Source organism: Lissotriton vulgaris, chromosome 8 (genome assembly GCF_964263255.1).
Source record: "Lissotriton vulgaris chromosome 8, aLisVul1.2, whole genome shotgun sequence".
NCBI lineage: Eukaryota > Metazoa > Chordata > Amphibia > Caudata > Salamandridae > Lissotriton > Lissotriton vulgaris.
Window position 1 is genome coordinate 1141279899 of NC_141696.1, and position 21897 is coordinate 1141301795.

Below are 21897 nucleotides of genomic sequence, written 5' to 3' on the forward strand. Positions count from 1 at the left end.
TCTTTGCTGAGTTACAAACTGTACTTTGAGACCTGGAATGGGGGCTTGGGCAGAAAAGAGTTGTGCTCCACAAGGTACAATTCCCGATGTTTGAGGTTTGGGAGTGCCGAACTATGAATGGTACTAGGCGGAGGCTCAATTACTGTTGCCAGTGAGATGGTTGACTAAGCAAATGTGCTGCAATAGTAAATATTTGTTTGCATAAATATGTACAACTAAAGGGGAGCCACCCCTGTGTCCACTGTGGTTGTTACTCAATCTTAAGGAGATCGCCATAATGTGACATTGGAGGCTGGCGTGCTAGTGCTGGGTGAGTTGAGTGGTCAGGGCAGACTTGGCACAGCCCAAAAGATTGGGGACAGTTATGGGGGGTGGCCTGGTCAATCTGTGGTCAGTGGTATACAGTAGATCTGGGGCAAGGCTGAACCAAGTAGCTCGCCGACGCTGCAATGCCTGGTGTCTCGGGTTAGGGGGGATCCAAGACCAGCAGTTACGCCCTTGTACAATGCGCTGAATTTCTAACTAGTGCACAAATGTGTGAATGTCTTGCATAAATGGTTCATCTATGTGGACCTTACACTGACATAAGCAATGTACAGCTGCCAAGGACTAGGCAAAGAAAGGGTCGAGAAACCCCAGATTGAAATGCACCCAAAATTAACTTCCTGCAGCAGGCTTTCATCAGCCTGAAATGCATCGGGCATATGTTTGCTGGGACTGCTTCTTCATGCCCCAATGTAGGCATATGGAGATGCATTTCTATCATATGGGGTGACTGGCACATGTTTGAGCAGAGGTAGGGAAAGTTGTGTCCGAAGTGATTGGGAGGGGTTTGCACCTCAGTCCCCAGATGTGTATGCTGGGCTTGATGGCTAGGAGTAAAAATAAATACATGTCAATTTATCTTCTTAGCTCTGATACTTTTGAAACACTGTATCGCAATGGCATGACCATTTCAGTGCACCACAAATGGGATGCTGGCTCTGTGACTTCGAGAAATGGGCAGTGGCAGAAGCAGACCCACTCAGTTGCTTGAATAAGCGTCAGGATAGTGCACCAGTAGGCTCAACATGGGATACATACCTAGCAAAACTAGAGTCTAAATCAGATAACAGACCACACATATTGACAGTGGGAAGACCTATTACTAGTGATCCTGACAAGAAGGGAGGATGTGTAATGTGTTTATACATGAACGGGGCCATCCCTATCAGAAAACAACATATTGCGGATGTGAGGATCTCTTCTAGTAGTAGAGGACAACACGTTTTCCATCAATACTGTACGCTTCTGTGAGGACTTTATTTGGTAGTATAGAGCAAATTCAGCTTCCAAGAGCCCTTGTCTTCGCCTCAGAGGACAATAGTTTGCAGTACAACTGTCTCCTAGTCCACCAATGACAAAAGCAAAAAAAAACATTCCGGCTGTAGTGCAAAACATAACATTTCCTTTGTGTATATACAAACCATGATAAAGAACTAAATGTGTCATTATGGTGTGTTTATCAGACAAAATAGTTCCTCACGTGTTTCCCAAAAATCTAATTGGTCCATTTAAGTTGACAGAAAGACTTGAGGAAAAATGCTACTGTGAGATGATCCAAGATGTGTTTAACAATGTCTCCAGCCAATAGTTAAAGGCTGACCTGAAGCCCTATTCTCTATCTATGGAGTATGTATTGAATACAATGTACATTGTGGAAGCACCATTACACGCCAGACCTAATTCTAGTGCTATCACCATTTCATGTGAAACATAAAAACATACATACATTCGTATTCTTTTATCAGCTTTATTAATGCATTCAGTTTTGACATATGAAAGACAGCCGTGCCCTGACATATTGACCTTGCCGATGCTTGTTCTCTTTTGTTATTAATTGTATGATCAGAATTTTAAAATGGACTAACTCTTCAATGATAGTCAAGTCCAATATTTAATTCTTCTGGGCTTTTAGACATCGAGTCTATAATTACAAATTGGCTAGCATCAACTGTTACTCTTTTGCAATGCATTTTCTACTACAGAGGAGGTGTTTTACATGTGGGATTGTATCAGATGATTGCAATTAAATTAATTGTTCTGCTTTTTTATACTTGCCATTTTAGGGTTGGAAAGTGATGTAACTGAATCCTTGTCATTTTGTGATCTGTTATCGTCGGAGGATAGCATTATGTGTGTGGCATGTGTAGCTGTAGGTACACATGCTCTGTATACTTCTGCCATCTACTGTTGGGCTTCATCTAGTGTTGGGCTTCATCTAGTGTTGGGCTTCATCTAGTGTTGGGCTTCATCTAGTGTTGGGCTTCATCTAGTGTTGGGCTTCATCTAGTGTTGGGCTTCATCTAGTGTTGGGTTTCATCTAGTGTTGTGCTTCTCTGGGACGCTCTAGTGTTGATATGGGGCTGCACCCCACGCTCTCTGCAGTGGTGAAACCGTAACAACCTGCTGCTGGCCGGACTTTTCTCCAACCAGATTCGCAAGTAACCATCATGATGGACGCTTCCCTCACTGGGTGGGTGAGGACTGGGTTAAGGGGGGGTTGGAGGGTACACTTACAGGACTTGACCATCCAGGGTATGTGGGCACCCCATCAACAGAGTCTCCACATCTACTACCTCTCAAGTCCTTCCTCTATTAAATTTAGCCTACGGTGTACCTCTAGCCTTATTATTTAGTATTCTACATTCTTGAATTTGCAGTTATTTATTTCATATTGTGTGGTGAAATCGTAATAGAGACTGTTCGAGGCATGTGGGCTGCTGAATTCATATCTGTGCATAGATCGCCGCCTAGTGTTGGGTCCGGATGATCGCACATTGTTGTCCTGGAAGAGTCTTCGAAGTATCACAAGATAGGTGGCTCCTCCCCTGTACTACAGTGCGCATGGGCATCGACTCCATCCTCAGATAGTTTTTTTCCGCCATTGGGTTCGGATGTCTTTGGGTTCCCTCTAGTCGGAATCGATAAAGAACTTTCTTAAGACCAAAAGGTCTTTAGTTTCTTCGTCGGTATAGTCTTGCGTTCGGTGCCTAACTCTTCCAGCTCGGTTCCGAGCCGGATTCCATACACCCGCGTGCTTTCGGCGCGGAGGGCCCAGTCGACGCCTCAGACCCTATCGACTGTTCATCATGGACCGAAGTCCGTTCAAGAGATGTCCCGTCTGCAACTCAAAGTATCCCCACATCGACGTCCACCCGGTGTGCAACAAGTGTCTGTCGCCGGACCATGATGAAGCCAGTTGCATTGCTTGTTCCCGCTTCAGGTCCAAGAAGACGCTTATGCATCGACGCGCTGCGCGCCAGGAGGCCCAGCACACTGCACCGGCGCCTGCGGACATTTTCGATGCCGGGGATGTCGAGGAAGAAGCTAACCGGGACATCGGTGACAACCTGTCGAATCCCGCGTCAGACGTCGACTACAACTACGACGTGGACGCCGAAATGTTCGAAGCTGAAGAAGTCGTCGACGAGGTAGGGGACGACGACGGGGCCTTTGGGGCCATGGAGGATAGCTTGGACGAAGAGCTACCTCGCACTGACACTGGGGCCGTACCGATTCATAAGGCTCAGGTCGAGGGATCGCCACTAGGCCTTACCCAAGATCTTAAGATGGGTTCTACGGCCCCACCTTGGCCTCGGCCACGGACATTGCTATTGAGCCACACCCTGAAAAATCAAAACCGAAAGTGAAACCTACGGTCTCGACACAAGAAACAGCACTGGTGCCCACCTCGAAACCGAACGTGCGCATTACTTTGGTCGGATCCAGGGCCTCGGAGCCCTCGGTGCCGAAGAAGCAGAAGGGTGTTGTCGATACGCAGGCTCAAGTCAAGGGTGTTGAGATGAAGTCTGCCGCACCGAAGACTAAAGTCAAGGTGGTCGAGGCAAGTAAGTCGGCGCTGAAGGCGGTCCACACCAACAAAGGACTCGGTGACCCGAAGGTTCTCGAGACTCCGCGTCAACATGACAAGGCCAAAAGCGGCGAACCTCGAGAGTCCACTCCTAGTGGGGCCTCGAAGGATCCCGTCGACTCGGCACGCCTGTCCGCCGCTTTCACCAAGCAAGTGACGGACTCCCTACAGCGCATCAAGGAGAAGGCCTCGGCTGTCGGACCCAGAGATCCTCCACCTTCGAAGCCGGTCGAGAAACCTCACAAGGCGTCGACGCCCATTCACTTCACGTTGCCGCCGAAGGTGGCGCCTAAGGCTTTCACCCCTAGAGCGGTCGCCAGCGTCCCCGAGAAGGTGTCCTCGGTGCCGAAGTCGTCGACGGTGGTGTCCACCTTGAAGCATCGACAATCTTCGGTAGAAGAACAACAAGAACATTTTATTGATGCCGAAACGGGCAGACTTTCCCTCCACAAGCGAAAAATTGCCCCGAAACAACCAATGGAGTCCTACAAGATTCCTCTAAAAAGAAAGAAGGACTCTGCTTCCACTCCTGTCCTTGTGGAACCACTTTCTCCACAGACTCATGATGTCTCGCCCACTTACTCTGATGTGGACGCTGGGGAGGGCGATGATGAGGATGAGTACAGCTATCCTGTCTATACAAACCCTAGGATTGAGAAAAAGTATAAACCAGCGCCTACTGATCCTACCTACATTAAAGGACAGTTGCCTCTGGACTCTCTTGTCGTCTCGAATGCCCAGAAGAGGGCTAATTCTCAGACAACGGGTGATGCTCCTCCCCCAGACAAGGAATCTAAGGTGTATGAGGCATCAGGGAAAAGAGTGGCAGCACAAGCGGCCAACATCTGGCGCATTTCCAATACGCAAGCGCTTCTAGCGAGGTATGACGGGCACACTATGACACACTGGAGACCCTGTTGCAACACCTGCCAGATGAATACAAAGAGGCAGCTGAGATGCTTATTCAAGAGGGGAAGCTGATCTCTAATGCGTCAATTAAATGTGCACTGGACGCGGCTGACACCGCAGCCAGGGCTGTCAACACTAGTGTCATGCTGAGACGACATGCCTGGCTGAGAATCTCTGGATTTAAGCCAGAGATACAGACCACCATCCTTAATCAAACAGTAAATCCAGATCACCTGTTTAGCCCAGAGGTTGACACCACCTTAGAAAAGATTAAGAAGGACACTGAAACTGCTAAGTCCATGGGTGCCTTACAGTCCCCGCAATTCAGGGGTGGGTCTTTTCGTCGCTCAAGCACTAGAGGCGTTTCCAGAGGCCAGCTCTCCCAAACCACGCAGTTCTACAAAGGCAACACACAGTCCACATACACCAACAAAAGTCGAGGTGGATATCGTGGAAACAGCGCCAAAGGCAGAGGTCGTGGAAACAACAACTCCAGATCCTCTGCCACCAGCAACCAGTGACGCCTTGTCACTGCCCCCCGACCACACAACACCGGCCGGGGGGAGACTTCAGCAGTTCCTGCCGGTCTGGAGAACCATCACCACAGACAGGTTGGTCAGACAGCTTATACAGTACGGTTATTGTCTGGAGTTAACATCCACTCCACCCAACATACCCCCAACACACCGTCCTATGTCCACCGAGCATTTGCACTTATTGCAGCAGGAGGTCCTCGTCATGCTGCAAAAAGGGGCAATAGAGCTCGTGCCTGTGCAGGAAAGAGGCACAGGAGTTTACTCCCTGTACTTCTTGATACCAAAAAAGGACGGGTCCCTCAGACCCATACTGGACCTCAAACCCCTCAACCAGTACATCCTATCGGAGCACTTCCATATGCTGACCCTGCAGCAAGTACTCCCGTTGCTCAGTCAGGGGGATTTTCTCGCAACTTTAGACCTAAGGGATGCGTATTTTCACATTCCGCTGCACCCGTCACACAGAAAATACCTCCGGTTCACCATCCAAAACCAACACTACCATTTCAAGGTTTTGCCTTTCAGAGTCACCACAGCACCCAGGGTGTTTACAAAGTGCCTGGCGACAGTGGCGGCGCACCTAAGGAGACGGAACATTCACGTCTACCCTTATCTGTACAACTGACTCATCCAGGCGAAGTCAGCTCAGCAGTGTGCCGCTCACGTGTCCCACACCATTCACCTCCTTCGCGATCTGGGATTCTCACTGAATTACCCAAAGTCCCACCTCCAGCCTGCCCACATACGGCAGTATCTGGGTGCGACGATAAACACTCTGGCAGCCACAGCACAGCCAAATTCAGTGAGGGTCAGCAGCATTCAATCGCTGATACGATTCAAATCCCAACACTCGCTTACAGCGAGAGTGTTCATGCAGTTGATAGGCATGATGGCCTCCTGCATCTCCATAGTCCCGCACGCGAGACTACATATGCGTCCGCTTCAGGAGTGCCTAGCATGTCAGTGGACTCGAAACCTTTGCAAGGGACGACCGTTCCAAGAGCCTGTGCCACAGATCATCCTGACAACGGACGCTGCTCTCCAGGGATGGGGAGCTCATGTACTCCATTACACTGTGCAGGGGCTATGGACGCAACAGCAACAGAAGATGCACATCAATGTTCTCGAACTGATGGCAATCTTCATGGCACTAAAGGCTTTCAAAGTACATCTGTGCAACAAGGTCGTGTTGATCCGGACGGACATGACAGCCATGTACCACATTCAGAAGCAGGGAGGGACACACTCTCCGCAGCTGTCTCATCTGGCTCAGAGCATGTGGAAGTGGGCCATTCAAAGGAACATATTCCTCATGGCAGAACACCTCCCGGGCAAGGACAATCAGATGGCGGACCTGCTCAGCAGGCACAGCCACCAAATGCAAGAGTGGGAGATACATCCATCAGTACTCCACCCGTACTTTCAAAAGTGGGGTCATCCAGAGATAGACCTGTTCGCCACAAGGGAGAACGCAAAATGCCAAAGCTTTGCCGCCAGGTTTCCACACCCACAGTCGCAGGGCAATGCGATATGGATGAACTGGTCAGGCAAATTTGCATACGCTTTTCCCCCAGCACCTCTGATACCGCTGGTGGCACGCAAGCTCAGGCAGCACTCGATGACTCTCATCCTGGTTGCTCCAACGTGGGCTCGCCAACCATGGTACACCACGTTTCTAGAACTGTCTGTGGTACCGCATCAAAGGCTACGCCTCACACCCAGCCTTCTGACTCAGAGCCATGGCAACATTCAGCATCCAGATCCGCAACAGCTCAACCTGGCGATCTGGCTCCTGAGGTCTTAGAGTTTGGCTACCTAAACTTGCCTCCTGACTGCATGGACATCATCCGGGAGGCAAGGAAGCCCACCACAAGAGCATGCTATGCGGCAAAGTGGAAGCGGTTTGTCATTTATTGTGCAGACCACAACATTAACCCGCTAGATGCATCTATTCTGAACATCATTTGTTATCTTTTCCATCTGTACAAATGTAATTTGGCCTATGCTTCCATTTGCATACATCTATCCGCAATGGCTGCTTATCTCCAAAACAGGCAGCACCTCTCACTTTTCAGGGTGCCTGCCATTAAAGCCTTTCTAGAAGGACTCAAGCGAGTCATTCCTCCGCGGACTCCGCCAGCTCCGGAGTGGAACCTCAATGTGGTCCTCACCAGGCTGATGGGTCCCCCCTTTGAACCAATGTATTCCTGTGAGATTCAATTCTTGACATGGAAAGTAGCTTTCCCTATAGCGATTACATCGCTGCGACAAGTTAGTGAGCTCCAGGCACTAACTATCCAAGAGCTATTTATTCAGATTCATTCTAACAGGGTGGTGCTTCGCACTAACCCTAAATTCCTTCCTAAAGTGGTGTCTCAATTCCATATTAACCAAACTATTGAATTACCTGTGTTCTTCCAAAATCCTGAGTCATTGGCAGAGAGAATGCTCCACACCCTTGACGTCAAAAGGGCCCTGATGTATTACATTGATAGGACCAAGGATTTTAGGAAAACTAAACAACTCTTTGTTGCCTTTGCTCCACAACACAAAGGTAACCCCATTTCCAAAGCTGGTATAGCTAGGTGGATCGTTAAATGTATTCAGATCTGCTATCTGAAAGCCAAGCGTACTCTCACCATTCCACCAAGGGCCCACTCCACCAGAAAGTTGGGGGCCTCCATGGCTTTCCTTGGAAATATCCCTTTGGAAGACATATGTAGAGCAGCCACATGGTCTACCACACACACATTTACAAAGCATTATTGTGTTGATGTGCACTCCAAACAGCAGGCAGTTGTAGGGCAGGCTGTTCTAAAAACACTTTTCCAGACTGCTGCAGCTGGCACAGGCGGCCGCCGTTAATGGAGGGACTGCTATGTATTCTATGCACAGATATGAATTCAGCAGCCCACATGCCTCGAACCGAATATGCTACTTACCAGTATGCATATGTTCTTGGCATGTAGGGCTGCTGACATTCATATCGCCCGCCCTCCTCCCCGGCGCCTGTAGCAGCTGCAGAATTCACAATATACTTCTAGCATGGTCATCATTCACTTAGTTTCACTCCAACTTGGCCACAATGGCTAAAAACAATCTGAGGATGGAGTCGATGCCCATGCGCACTGTAGTCCAGAGGAGGAGCCACCTATCTCGTGATACTTCGAAGACTCTTCCAGGACAACAATGTGCGATCATCCGGACCCAACACTAGGCGGCGATCTATGCACAGATATGAATGTCAGCAGCCCTACATGCCAAGAACAGATGCATACTGGTAAGTAGCATATTCGTTTTAGATGAGGGGGTTCAGGTTGAGGTGATTGATGTTGTCTTGTTTATGGTAAGAAGTAACAATTTGTGCCAAGCCACGCACCCTCTACTGCCACAACCAAAACATTCATCACCTTCCTCCCGCACATCTCCCTTCCTTGTGTCTATCCTGACTGCTGCATTTGAATTTAACACAAGCCTCAATACCCCTTCTTGATTTCTATCACCACACACTTTTGACTTTTTTGGTTTCTTTCGTATCCGTAACATCCTCAATTCACATGTCATCTTTTCATTTAGACTTGATTGAACATTGGATTTTCTTGAACCCGTCCTGGAGCAGAATCTAGCCTACATTTCAAGAAAACTGGAATTATGTAGTTCTGCTTTTACCAAATGTGGTAATGGATCAAAATCACTGTTTATGGCAATGGAACATAGTGCAGTGTTGGGACTGGAATGTCCCTTGCATGGTGTACAGCTGTAGTCTCCTACCCGGAGTGCTCGACTTGGAGTATCTGGTATACTGGGTTTTGATATTGTTGTTAGTCTCTCAATCTAGGGTTTGTAGAGAGGTCTAGGCCTGTCTGTTGAAATGAGTTTGTTCTGTCACCGGGAGGGACGTACCAAGCATGCCCTCCTTTTACTGAACTGTGGACTACTCTCCCCGTCATGGGTTTAGTAGTATCTAGAGCAGTGATGACAATGTACTTTGTTTTGGGACCAGATCTGTTTTTTTCACTGGAATGGAATTCTACAGGCCCACCCATGTAGGAGTTCTGATGCACTAACCCTGATCCTATCACTAACCTGTCCTCTTTACAAAAAACCCTTCTAGTAACAACTATCACTATTGTCTAGTAGTAAAGTCCCCTATGAATACTCAGGGGCTACTCATTGAGCTCAAATTTCTACTGCTGGTGCGTGTGTTGTACAAGAGAAAAGAGTGTGTCCAGAAGGACTAGTTTGCAAACTTTAAAGAGAATACCCTAGACCATCAATTCTAGGGATCTTATTGCTTTATTTAGCTTATTTTAATTTATTTAGATTAGCGAAGCAAATAAATATTTTATCATGTCTTAGAAAAGAAACCTTCCATTTACATAACACCACATTTACAAAAACACATTTATACACAATGTTATATTCCACTTAAGAAAGAAAAAATTCAAAGACAAAAATGACAAGTGAAGCGAACTTAACAATCGTGTGAAATAACATTAACATTGAAAGTAAAACACCAGTCCTAGTTTTTAGGTCTCGCTGAGCCAATGCGCTTGCGCATTGCTTCGGCGAGAATTATGTAGGGGCTCCAGGAAAGGCTGCCAGGAGGGCTTTGGAATGCGGATTATGACCATTTGCTCCCCCCCCCCCGTCAGACTTGAAAGGAAGCCGCTCCCACACCACCATTTGTCTGTGCCTCGGCATCAGACTTCAAAGGAATGCGCTCCCGCCCTGCCCCCGCCACAGCAATGTCGAGAGCTTGTTTGCACTGTCCGGCGGCCATGCTTCTCTCCAGTATCCACTCGCCCTTCATGCCATCATCTGCGCTGTCAGTTTATCCTCTTTTCACTGTCAGTCTGTCTTGTAAATCATTCTGTGCGCTGTCTGTCCGTTCTGCAGCTTATCCTCAGCGCTGTCAGTCGGCCCTGCAAACTTTCCCTTAAACCGTCTGCCTGCCCTGCACCTCCTTCTCTGCACTGCCAAGCTGCCCGACCTTACCATGCAGTGTTTGCCCTGGGCTCTGTCCTGTATCTATTTCCCGCTGCTGCTCTTTTCCTCTGCATTGCCCGCTTGCCCTGCACTTTTCGCTTTCACTTTAGTCTGCCTGCAGATTGGCATCAACTTTATGACCAGCTACTCTGCCCCCATTAGTTTCCGGTGCATATCTGCACTGCACCTCTTACCATTACACATACCCCTCACCTCTCTTCAGTCTGCCCTGTACTTTAACAAGTGTGTTGCTACCTCAATCCGCCTCCATAGCCCCTCAATTCTATTTTTTTTTTCAGACGAGCGCATGTATATATCTGCTCATGTGCTGCGTATTGTTTCCAATTCCCAAACCACAGCGCTTCCAGCCAACCCCAGCCCTAATCCCTCACTGCTCCATGTTAAATCCATCCTGTGTCCTGCTAACTAAGTGCTGCTTTGTTCTTCAGCGACTTCTGCCAACCCGAACCGCTTCCTGAAATCCTCTTCCGCTAACCATTTCCGGCTTCCTGCTAATCCCCCAGCCGCTTCCTGTTTTCCTTCAAACGCTGCTGCGTTTCCTGCTAACCGGCGAACAAGATCTTTAAAGCCCCCCGCTGACACCTCGCCTATAATTCTGTCACTATACTGTCATTGCTAACGAGATATGTTGAGTTGAACTCATTAAAAATGTTGCACAATGCTGAGGATTATGTGGTCTGCGTTTGGCCATGGGCAACACACCAAAGAGTGTCAGGGTCACGCCTGCGTCTTAGAGACCAGTGCATGGGCTTCCGGCCTCTCTGGTGTTTTTTTGTATTATTATATTTCGATTATCATGTGGATGATTTTATTGGGGGGGCGGGGGGATTAGAGTTCTCCCACTTGTTTTTTTTTTTTTGCTGATGCAATGCAGTGTCGCTGTAAAGCATTTTGCTGATGCTTAACAATATCTGCAACAATCATTAGCAAAGGCTGTTATTACATTGTGGTATTTTCTTTGAAGAAAACCGCACTGCCCCCCAATGCTTGCTGTTACAACCTACGCCCATTTGTACTGAAGTCAAGAACAAACTGAACCTACAGAAGAGAGCTCTCTCAAAGTTTGCATTAGCAGCTATAGGGCTCTTCCACCGCGTCCTTCTTTAACTCCCTGTTCTGTTTTCCCGTGCTGATATGCTGCTTTCTTCCACCCGCCCCTTTCTCTAACTCCCTGTTCTCTTCTCCTGTACTGAACTGCTCTTCTCTTCCACCCGCCTCATTCTTTAACTCCTTGTTGCCTTCTCCTATGATGATCTTTTGCTCTCTTCCATCTACCTCCTACTCTAACTCCCTGTTCTCTTCTCGCGTGCTGATCTGCTGTTCTCTTCCACCCCACCTCCTTCTCTACCTCCCTGTTCTCTTCTCCTGTGCTGATCTGCTGCTCTCTTCCACCCCATCTCCTTCAACTCCCTGTTCTCTTCTCCTGTGCTTATCTGCTGCTCTCTTCCACCCCACCTCCTTCTCTACCTCCCTGTTCTCTTCTCCTGTGCTGATCTGCAGCTCTCTTCCACCCCATCTCCTTCTTTAACTCCCTGTTCTCTTCTCCTGTGCTTATCTGCTGCTCTCTTCCACCCGCCTCCTTCTTTAACTCCCTGTTCTCTTCTCCTGTGCTAATTTGCTGTTCCCTTCCACCACTTCCTTCTTTAACTCCCTGTTCTCTTCGCCTGTGCTGATCTGCTGTTCCCTTCCACCACTTCCTTCTCTAACTCCCTGTTTTCTTCTCCCGTGCTGATCTGCTGCTCTTTTTCACCCACCTCTTTCTCTACCTCCCTGTTCTCTTCTCCTGTGCTGATCTTCTGCTCTCTTCCACCGCTTTCTTTTTTAACTCCCTGTTCTCTTCTCCTGTGCTTATCTGCTGCTCTCTTCCACCCGCCTCCTTCTTTAACTCCCTGTTCTTTTCTCCCATGCTGATCTGCTGCTCTCTTCCACCCCGCCTCCTTCTTTAACTCCCTGTTCTCTTCTCTTCTCCTGTGCTGATCTGCTGCTCTCTTCCACCCCACCTCCTTCTTTAACTCCCTGTTCTCTTCTCCTGTGCTCATCTGCGGCCTCTTCCACCCACCTCCTTCTCTAACTCCCTGTTCTCTTCATTTCTCCCGCTGCTGATCTGCTGCTCTCTTCCACCCTGCCTCCTTCTTTAACTCCCTGTTCTCTTCTGTTGATCTGCTGCTCTTACACCTCGCCTTCTTCTCCAACTTCTTGTGTTTTCTCCTGTGCTAATCTGCTGCTCTCTTTCACCCCACCTCCTTCATTAACTCCCTGTTCTCTTCTGCTGTGCTGATCTGCTCCTCTCTTCCACCCACCTCCTTCTCTAACTCACTGTTCTCTTCTCCTGTGCTGATCTGCTGCTCTCTTCCACCCCGCCTCCTTCTTTAACTCCCTGTTTTCTTCTCCTGTGCTGATCTGCTGTTCTCTTCCACCCGCCTCTTTCTCTAACGCCAGGTTCTCTTCTCCTGTGCTGTTATGCTGCTCTCTTCCACCCACCTCCTTCTTTAACTCCCTGTTCTCTTCTCCTGTGCTGATCTGCTGTTCCCTTCCACCACTTCCTTCTCTAACTCCCTGTTTTCTTCTCCCGTGCTGATCTGCTGCTCTTTTTCACCCACCTCTTTCTCTACCTCCCTGTTCTCTTCTCCTGTGCTGATCTTCTGCTCTCTTCCACCCGCTTTCTTCTTTAACTCCCTGTTCTCTTCTCCTGTGCTTATCTGCTGCTCTCTTCCACCCGCCTCCTTCTTTAACTCCCTGTTCTTTTCTCCCATGCTGATCTGCTGCTCTTCCACCCCGCCTCCTTCTTTTACTCCGTTCTTTTCTCTTCTCCTGTGCTGATCTGCTGCTCTCTTCCACCCCACCTCCTTCTTTAACACCCTGTTCTCTTCTCCTGTGCTAATCTTCTGCTGTCTTCCACCCGCCCCCTTCTCCAACTCCCTGTTCTCTTCTCCTGTGCTGATCTGCTGCTCTCTTCCACCCGCCTCCTTCTTTAACTCCCTGTTCTGTTCTCCCGTGCTGATCTGCTGCTCTCGTCCACCCGCCCCCTTCTCCAACTCCCTGTTCTCTTCTCCTGTGCTGATCTGCTGTTCCCTTCCACCGCCTCCTTCTCTAACTCCCTGTTTTCTTCTCCCGTGTTTATCTGCTACTCTTTTCCACCCACCTCTTTCTCGAACTTCCTGTTCTCTTCTCCTGTGCTGATCTTCTGCTCTCTTCCACATACATCCCTCTCTAACCACACACACACATACATACAACCACGCAACCACACACACACAACCACACACACACAACCACACCACACACACAATCTCACACACAACCACACACACCCAATCACACCCAATCACACCCAACCACACACAACCACACACACAACCACAAACACAACCACACACACACACCCATACACACACACAACCACATACACAACCACACACACACACACACAACCATACACACATACACAACCATACACACACACAACCACACACATCTATCTATTGCCCTCACTCTATCATCCTCACTCTATCTATCGATCTGTCACCCTCACTGTATCCATCTATCGCCCTCACTCTATCGCCCTCACTCTCTATCTATCAATCTATCTCTTTGCCTCACTCTATCTATCTCTCTATCTATCTGCCTCACTCTATATATCCATCTCTCTATCGCCCTCAATCTATCTATCCCCCTCACTCTATCTATCGCCCTCACTCTCTATCTATCAATCTATCTCTTTGCCTCACTCTATCTATCTCTCTATCTATCTCCCTCACTCTATCTATCGCCCTCACTCTAGCTATCTATCGCCCTCACTCTAGCTATCTATCGCCCTCACTCTATCTATCGCCCTCACTCTATCTATCGCCCTCACTCTATCTATCGCCCTCACTCTCTATCTATCAATCTATCTTTGCCTCACTCTATCTATCTCTCTATCTATCACCCTCACTCTATCTATCGCCCTCACTCTAGCTATCTATCGCCCTCACTCTAGCTATCTATCGCACTCACTCTAGCTATCTATCGCACTCACTCTAGCTATCGCCCTCACTCTATCTATCGCCCTCACTCTATCTATCGCCCTCACTCTATCTATCGCCCTCACTCTATCTATCGCCCTCACTCTATCTATCGCCCTCACTCTCTATCTATCAATCTATCTCTTTGCCTCACTCTATCTATCTCTCTATCTATCTCCCTCACTCTATCGCCCATACTCCTATCGCCCTCACTCTATCTATCGCCCTCACTCTAGCTATCTATCGCACTCACTCTAGCTATCTATCGCACTCACTCTAGCTATCTATCGCACTCACTCTAGCTATCTATCGCACTCACTCTAGCTATCTATCGCACTCACTCTAGCTATCTATCGCACTCACTCTAGCTATCTATCGCACTCACTCTATCTATCGCCCTCACTCTATCGCCCTCACCCTCACTCTAGCTATCTATCGCCCTCACTCTAGCTATCTATCGCACTCACTCTAGCTATCTATCGCCCTCACTCTATCTATCTCTCGCCCTCACTCTATCTATCTCTCGCCCTCACTCTATCTATCTCTCGCCCTCACTCTATCTATCTCTCGCCCTCACTCTATCTATCTCTCGCCCTCACTCTATCTATCTCTCGCCCTCACTCTATCTATCTCTCGCCCTCACTCTATCTATCTCTCTCACTCTATCTATCTCCCTCACTCTATCTATCTCCCTCACTCTATCTATCTCCCTCACTCTATCTCCCTCACTCTATCTATCGCCCTCACTCTATCTATCGCCCTCACTCTATCGCCCTCACTCTATCTCCCTCACTCTATCTCTCGCCCTCACTCTATCTCTCGCCCTCACTCTATCTCTCGCCCTCACTCTATCTCTCGCCCTCACTCTATCTCTCGCCCTCACTCTATCTCTCGCCCTCACTCTATCTCTCGCCCTCACTCTATCTCTCGCCCTCACTCTATCTCTCGCCCTCACTCTATCTCTCGCCCTCACTCTATCTCTCGCCCTCACTCTATCTCTCGCCCTCACTCTATCTCTCGCCCTCACTCTATCTCTCGCCCTCACTCTATCTCTCGCCCTCACTCTATCTCTCGCCCTCACTCTATCTCTCGCCCTCACTCTATCTCTCGCCCTCACTCTATCTCTCGCCCTCACTCTATCTCTCGCCCTCACTCTATCTCTCGCCCTCACTCTATCTCTCGCCCTCACTCTATCTCTCGCCCTCACTCTATCGCCCTCACTCTATCGCCCTCACTCTATCGCCCTCACTCTATCGCCCTCACTCTATCGCCCTCACTCTATCGCCCTCACTCTATCGCCCGCACTCTATCGCCCGCACTCTATCGCCCTCACTCTATCGCCCGCACTCTATCGCCCGCACTCTAGCTATCTATCGCCCTCACTCTAGCTATCTATCGCCCTCACTCTTGCTATCACACCACCACAGCATCACTCAGGGGCACCACAACATCACTATGCGCTACCACAGCATCATTTCTGTGAATGTTTTTATGTAAATTTTATACTACATCCATTGTCTATAAAAACAGCCTCTGCTACGCAAAGCGTGAGGCTGACCTTTAGCTGTGCTGTCCTCTCAGCTGTCTGCAGACATCCAACCTCCACTGCCTAATGGTCTTTTGCTGTGTGCGCATTGGGAGTTGTGTCCCTGAGATTAGCACCTTCCAACCCCGACACGGCACAATCTCCCCCTGTGTATGGCCACGTGCAGTGGGGATTCGCCTCCAGATGTCACCTATGTCCAAGCACTGCACCCAACCCTTGGCGGGCAACTAAGTGCACCTATGGCCAGGTTCTGAACTAGTTTGTGTCCAGAGTGCACACTTTGCATGGCCTTTGCTGTGCACATCTGCCGTACGTTTTTTTCTATCTTTTTCTTCTAGATTTGCAAAACACATTGCCGACAGATTTACAGATCCCTGAACCCACATTTGAATCTGGGAATCCTGCAAGAAAAATATGATAGTTGTTTATCTATCTATTTATTTTATTAATATATTTGTTGAATAGTTTTTGGGGTCACTCGCATCCTCCCTGAGGTCAGTGGATGCTCCCTCCAGCCCCCTTTATACACACTCACTTTTTGTAATGGCGCAGACCTCCTTGCCTTACATTCTGTAACAAAGCGATACCAAATGGGATGATGGACGGAGCGTTTGAGCAAATCAAACACTCACCCCCAGTCAACTGATTTTGGCCATGTCTTCCCTGGACCGGAAACAAGCATCTTGGGACTGGTATCGCTTTATTCGCCACAAGTTGGCAGGCTATGCCTAGACATGGGTCCCTTGCTCACTTTGCCACTGGATTCAAGATAGCCTGGCTGATGAGGTTTATGAACCCGAAACCGGTCCCAGGATGCTTGTTTCCGGTCCAGGGAAGACATGGCTTGGCAGTTCGGGCTGGACTGTTCCCATGAGGCACAGGGGGTCAGACTGATTTGCATATGGCCATGTCTGAACTGGGGTGGTGGAGTGAGCTAAAGAATGAGGATGGATTAAACCCAGATCAGTTGACTTGGGGTGAGTGTTTGATTTGCTCAAACGCTCCGTCCATCATCCCCTTCGGTATCGCTTTAACATTCTGTAATGGCAGCTTCAAAAACATGATCCCTCTTTGAGTGGGATTTGTTTATCGTTCAAATGTATTATATGTAAAGAAGTCGAGGATCTGGATCATTGCAGTATCTGTAAATTTACGGTCCAGATCTCTAAAATTAACCATTCATTGCCCAGTCGACACCTTTTTGAAACACAAATATGTAAAACTAGTGAATGGGTTTACAACAAACCTATCAGAGGCACAGACCTCAAAGTTTTAGCCCATGCCAAATTTGGTCTAATTACATTCAGCAGTGAGTTGAGTTTTTATGTGGGAGTAAACATAGAAAATGCTTTTTGTTTTTATAATTACCTTTTGTAGATTTGGCCAAATGGCGCCAGAGTTCTAAGCAAAGCAAAAACAACTGTTTCAATTGAAAGGTAGACCACAGCCAGTATCTAAATGATTTTGATTTTGTATTTTAATACCTGTGTGTTTTTTACTGATTACTTAATGCAGAGCTGGAGAGACACCTGAGCATAATTGCCTATGCTCATCAATTTGAATTCCTGTGAAATACATAGTGCATTTTGTTAGTCTTTACTTATTATTTGTTATTCAGTCCATCAGCTAAAATCCATTTCGAGTCGATTGTCCTATTTCATTGGCACTGTAGAACTTTGGATAATATATGCATTAGATAGATTTGCACTATCTAGTTACATATGGCGAGACTGGTGGAGGAAGAGTTTTCTATCTGCTCTAAAGTAAGCAACAGACTCCTTTGTTGATGCTAAAAATGTACACTACCACTTTAAACGAGCTCTGTTAACCTTGCTTTGGGCTCCTAGTGAGACTCGTTTTACCAACTTGTAGGAATAATTTAAACATATGTGAAGGTATGTTGTGTCGAAGAACTTTAGGTTCCAGATTGTTGTTTTATTATAATATATGTGATCAGTTTGTGAATTTTAATATTGTGAAGCCCAAATACATTGATTGCTCACTGTTATCCTTTTGACATTTGAATTAAAATGTCTGAGGAATAAAAAAAAAAGATTCTTGCTAACTCATGCTTTGGAGAAAAAATTAAAATATAAAAAGTAATCAAACATCACCCTAATATTTTTATGGACGGTGGCGCAGGAGGAAAAGCAGTGGTTAATGTAATGTTCCTTCTCCTCAGTAGCTGGTTCTTTCTATCCACTGTATTGAAAAAACATTTATCTTGTTATAAAGGTAATTGGTGCAAACTAAACGTATGTAAATGTTGAAATGGATTGATGGCAAACTAATAGGATGATAATCATTTCCAGCTACCTCGACTGATAAATGCAAACTTTCCAACTGACCCAGAAAAGATTTCAATTTCTGGACACTCGATGGGTGGCCACGGAGCGCTAATCTGTGCTTTGAAGAACCCTGGGAAATACAAGGTACACTACAACTAATAAACAGTTTGACTATTGTATGTGGTGAATATTTTTTTATCATATAGTTAAAAGTAGTTCAATATATTCCACTGCAGCATGGTTTTGGCTCGTTTGCATTTAAGGAGCCAACCTGTAAAAGTCCGGATGTTGTATACATTTGACTTCCACATTATATTAGATTACTGATAAAATGTCAGAATGTACTTTTAATGATGGGCTTTGAAAATTTGAAAACCATCAAACTCTTTTGTCATATGGCATCAGAATCTCTATGGATGGTATTGCCTTTTATTAAAAGATGTGTATATTACCTTTATATATACAGTCCAAAGCGTACACGTGTGTGGGTGTTATGAATCCATGACATACTCCTTTTGTCTAGTTATGTTTATGCCACTGAAAATGAATTGGCTGTATTTCAATTCATTTTCTCATTACATTTGTATTGAAATGTTGTGAAAACATTCTAATTCATGATTTTCAAAGATCATTTTCGAATACTCCGTAGAAAAATAATTTTCTAGGCTTGCTATTTAGTAGATTGCTTTCACTATTTTAATGCACATCTCTGTTTCTTTTACTAGGCTGTGTCCGCTTTTGCTCCAATATGCAATCCGATACAGTGCCCATGGGGTAAAAAGGCTTTCGGCGGGTACTTGGGACCTGATCAAAGTACATGGGAGGTAATGGACATAAAACATTTTTAGCTCAGAAAACGGTAGCACACTGCCATGCAACATGTTTCCATTGTTTATATGTAAATATGATCACTATATATATAATAACGATGGCACAGATTAACCATATTGTCAAATATAAAAGTGTATGACTTGAGTCGCTAACAATTCTGGCTTTGAATTCATTCTCGCTGGAAAATAACAAAGTATGGGGGTTGGGTCTTTTCTGATATTTTATCAGTTGTCATAAATCTGATTTGTTGATTCAGGATAGCGGACATGGTCTATACATGAGGCTTCCTCTTAGGAGAGTTTAACTTTGCTGACACCTCAAGCACAAAGGAATACAATTCTGGATCTTCCTTATTCAACACGCATGTGGGTGAAGATATTGGATATATAATGAATGAATCTGATTATAATTCACAGGTGTTGCATGGTACAAAGCCATGTGCCCACCTTCTGAGCATCCTACTGCATGTGAAACAGGAATCTTGACTTTTATTTTGGCCTTTGCATCACAGTAAAGTAGTGTGAGCTCAATGGCTTAGCATGTCCCTGAACATGTGAGGTACTGGACCTGTACTGTGACCTGGAGGGGCACACCAGCCGGACCTCAAAGTAGACTCTGGACTACTGAGCAAGTCTTGGGTACATCACATAGAGGTGGTGGTAGCGTACCATTTGTGATCAGTCGTGTGACCTGCTCTTCGCTGTAAGTGAGAGTGTTGTCTACTGCCCCCCCTCTCATGTGAATTTCTGTTGTAATGTGAAATTCATCCAGGTCAACAAAGACGATGGTCCTTAGAAACAACCACAAATTTCTTCTGAAGGTAATCTCAACATTCCACATCAGACCACTGAGCTACCGTCTTCTTGTAACCAGGCTCAGCAGTGGAAGTGGTCTTAACTCCCTATACGTTAAAAGGGTGCTCGTGTATAATATTGACAGGTCCAAGTCCTTCCACTTAACAAACTATTTTTTGTGGCCTTTGTTGAACCCTATTTTCAACACCCTATATCTAAGTCAGGCATTTTGAGATGGAATTTTAAGACCGTCCAAACGTGATACGCCACTGCAAAGTGCCCACCCTATGGCACACATGCAAAGACGGTGACACCATGGCTTCTCTAGGCAACATTCTGCTAGCTGACATCTGCACTGCTGCTACCTGGTCAACACATGGTCACTAAACACTACTGTGGATATTTACCCCGCCAACAGGTGATGCTTGGCCAGACTGTGCTAACAACTTTGTTCCAAACATCTGCATCATCTGCTCACTAGCCACAGTTTCTGAAGGGAAAGTGCTTTTCAGTCTATGCAGGCATGTTTATCTACAGCCACATATGCTATGTTATTTCCTCTATAAGCATCGTTGTGTAGTGCTGTGGATTCAAATACACCAGAAGCAGCTGTGATCACAGATGTCTATTTGCTGTTCTGTTACCTTTATCATCCACAAAATAAAGTACACATTATAATTGGCATTCACTCTTCACTCCACTTATACCACTCACCTGCTGAGCAGAGAACAATCTAAGGCAGAGGCTGATGCCGATTGTACAGACTCTTCAAAGAGCGCTGACAATTTCTCAGGCATCACATGGGGAACTCTTATTAGCATTTACTCCTAATTGGCCTCCGATCTAAGAGTGTTTTCCAAATCCAAAGCTGCGGTGGTGGCAGCTGTAAGGTGAAATTACATGGTTGTCGTTTAGCATATGGGTTAATTACTTGTCAAGCCCAACTTGGCACTGAAACTAGGACCAGCAGCCTCCAGATCAGCCGAGAAAGCAAGTTGAAAACTTAAAAAATTTGTAGGCCACATTTGACACAAACTTGTCATATATTTTCAAAGATTCACTCTCTGAATGAGACTTTAACTACTTTGGCAAGTTTCTTGTTCCTTACGCAATTTTCCCTTGTTCATCTGCCTGGTCCATAATGCCGGGCTAACCAAAGAACCACTTCGGGAACACCTAGTACAGGGATCTCAAGCAAGTCAAAAGTAGGGGCCTGATAGCTTGTAGGCTGCCTCTGACATGTTAATGTACATGATAAAATACAGCTGCTCAAATTTTTGATATACAGCTGCTCACCTGCTTGACAACATTTTAAACATTTTGTGCCCATTTCTGTTAGACCTGGAAACTGACAGTTCAAGACAATGCAGTTCACACTTATGAAAAATATTTTTTTCTCTTCTGTTAATCTCTCAATCTTTTTTCTGATTTCTTTCTCCCATTGTCTCTCGTTTCTTCTGTTCTTTTCCTTTTATCCTCTCCTTCCTCTTTTCAACCTCATTCTTATTTGTTTCCCTCTTTCTTTTTTTTATTTCTTTCTTGCTCTACCTTTCTCTTTTATTCTACATTGTCTTGTTTGAGTTTATTTTTTCTTCTCATGTTTATTTCTGTTTTTTTGTTACCTTTGTATCCTTACCATTACACCTCTACTTGTGCTCCTATTATCTCCTTTCTGTTCTTTACTTTTTTCTTCAGCTTTGTCTCCTTTTATTTCTCTTTTCTAGCTTTATCTTCTCTTCTTTCTTTAGTTTTCTACTTTTCTTCTTTCTTTCGTTCCACTTTCTTTCATCTTTCGGTTTCTTTCTTCCTGTCCTTTTACCTTTTCTTTCTTGCATCTGTCTTGTGCCCTTTTTCTGTTATCTTTTTTACCCATTTCTTTTGGTCCGTCTTTGCTTCTTTCTTTTTTTTAAGTCATTTTGTCCTGTCCATTAATTTTTCTCATTATCTTCTTTCTTTTTTTCTGTATCTCACCACTCTATCCTTTCTCCCTCTCATGTATCTCTTTTACTGTATACCTACCATTCATTTTCTGTATCTTTGTAAGTATTATTGTTCTTCCTTTGTCA

At 46.2% G+C, this 21897-nt stretch overlaps 1 protein-coding gene across 2 annotated transcripts in view; it reads left to right on the plus strand.

Moving 5' to 3' along the window:
- ESD (esterase D) overlaps positions 1-21897 on the plus strand; it is a 179141-nt gene that overhangs the window by 138594 nt on the left and 18650 nt on the right. For both annotated transcript variants that reach the window (XM_086934992.1, XM_086934993.1), the window contains exons 6-7: positions 18231-18350; positions 18932-19030. In XM_086934992.1, the coding sequence (XP_086791118.1) occupies positions 18231-18350; positions 18932-19030 (219 nt within the window). The remainder of the gene's footprint in view (positions 1-18230; positions 18351-18931; positions 19031-21897) is intronic.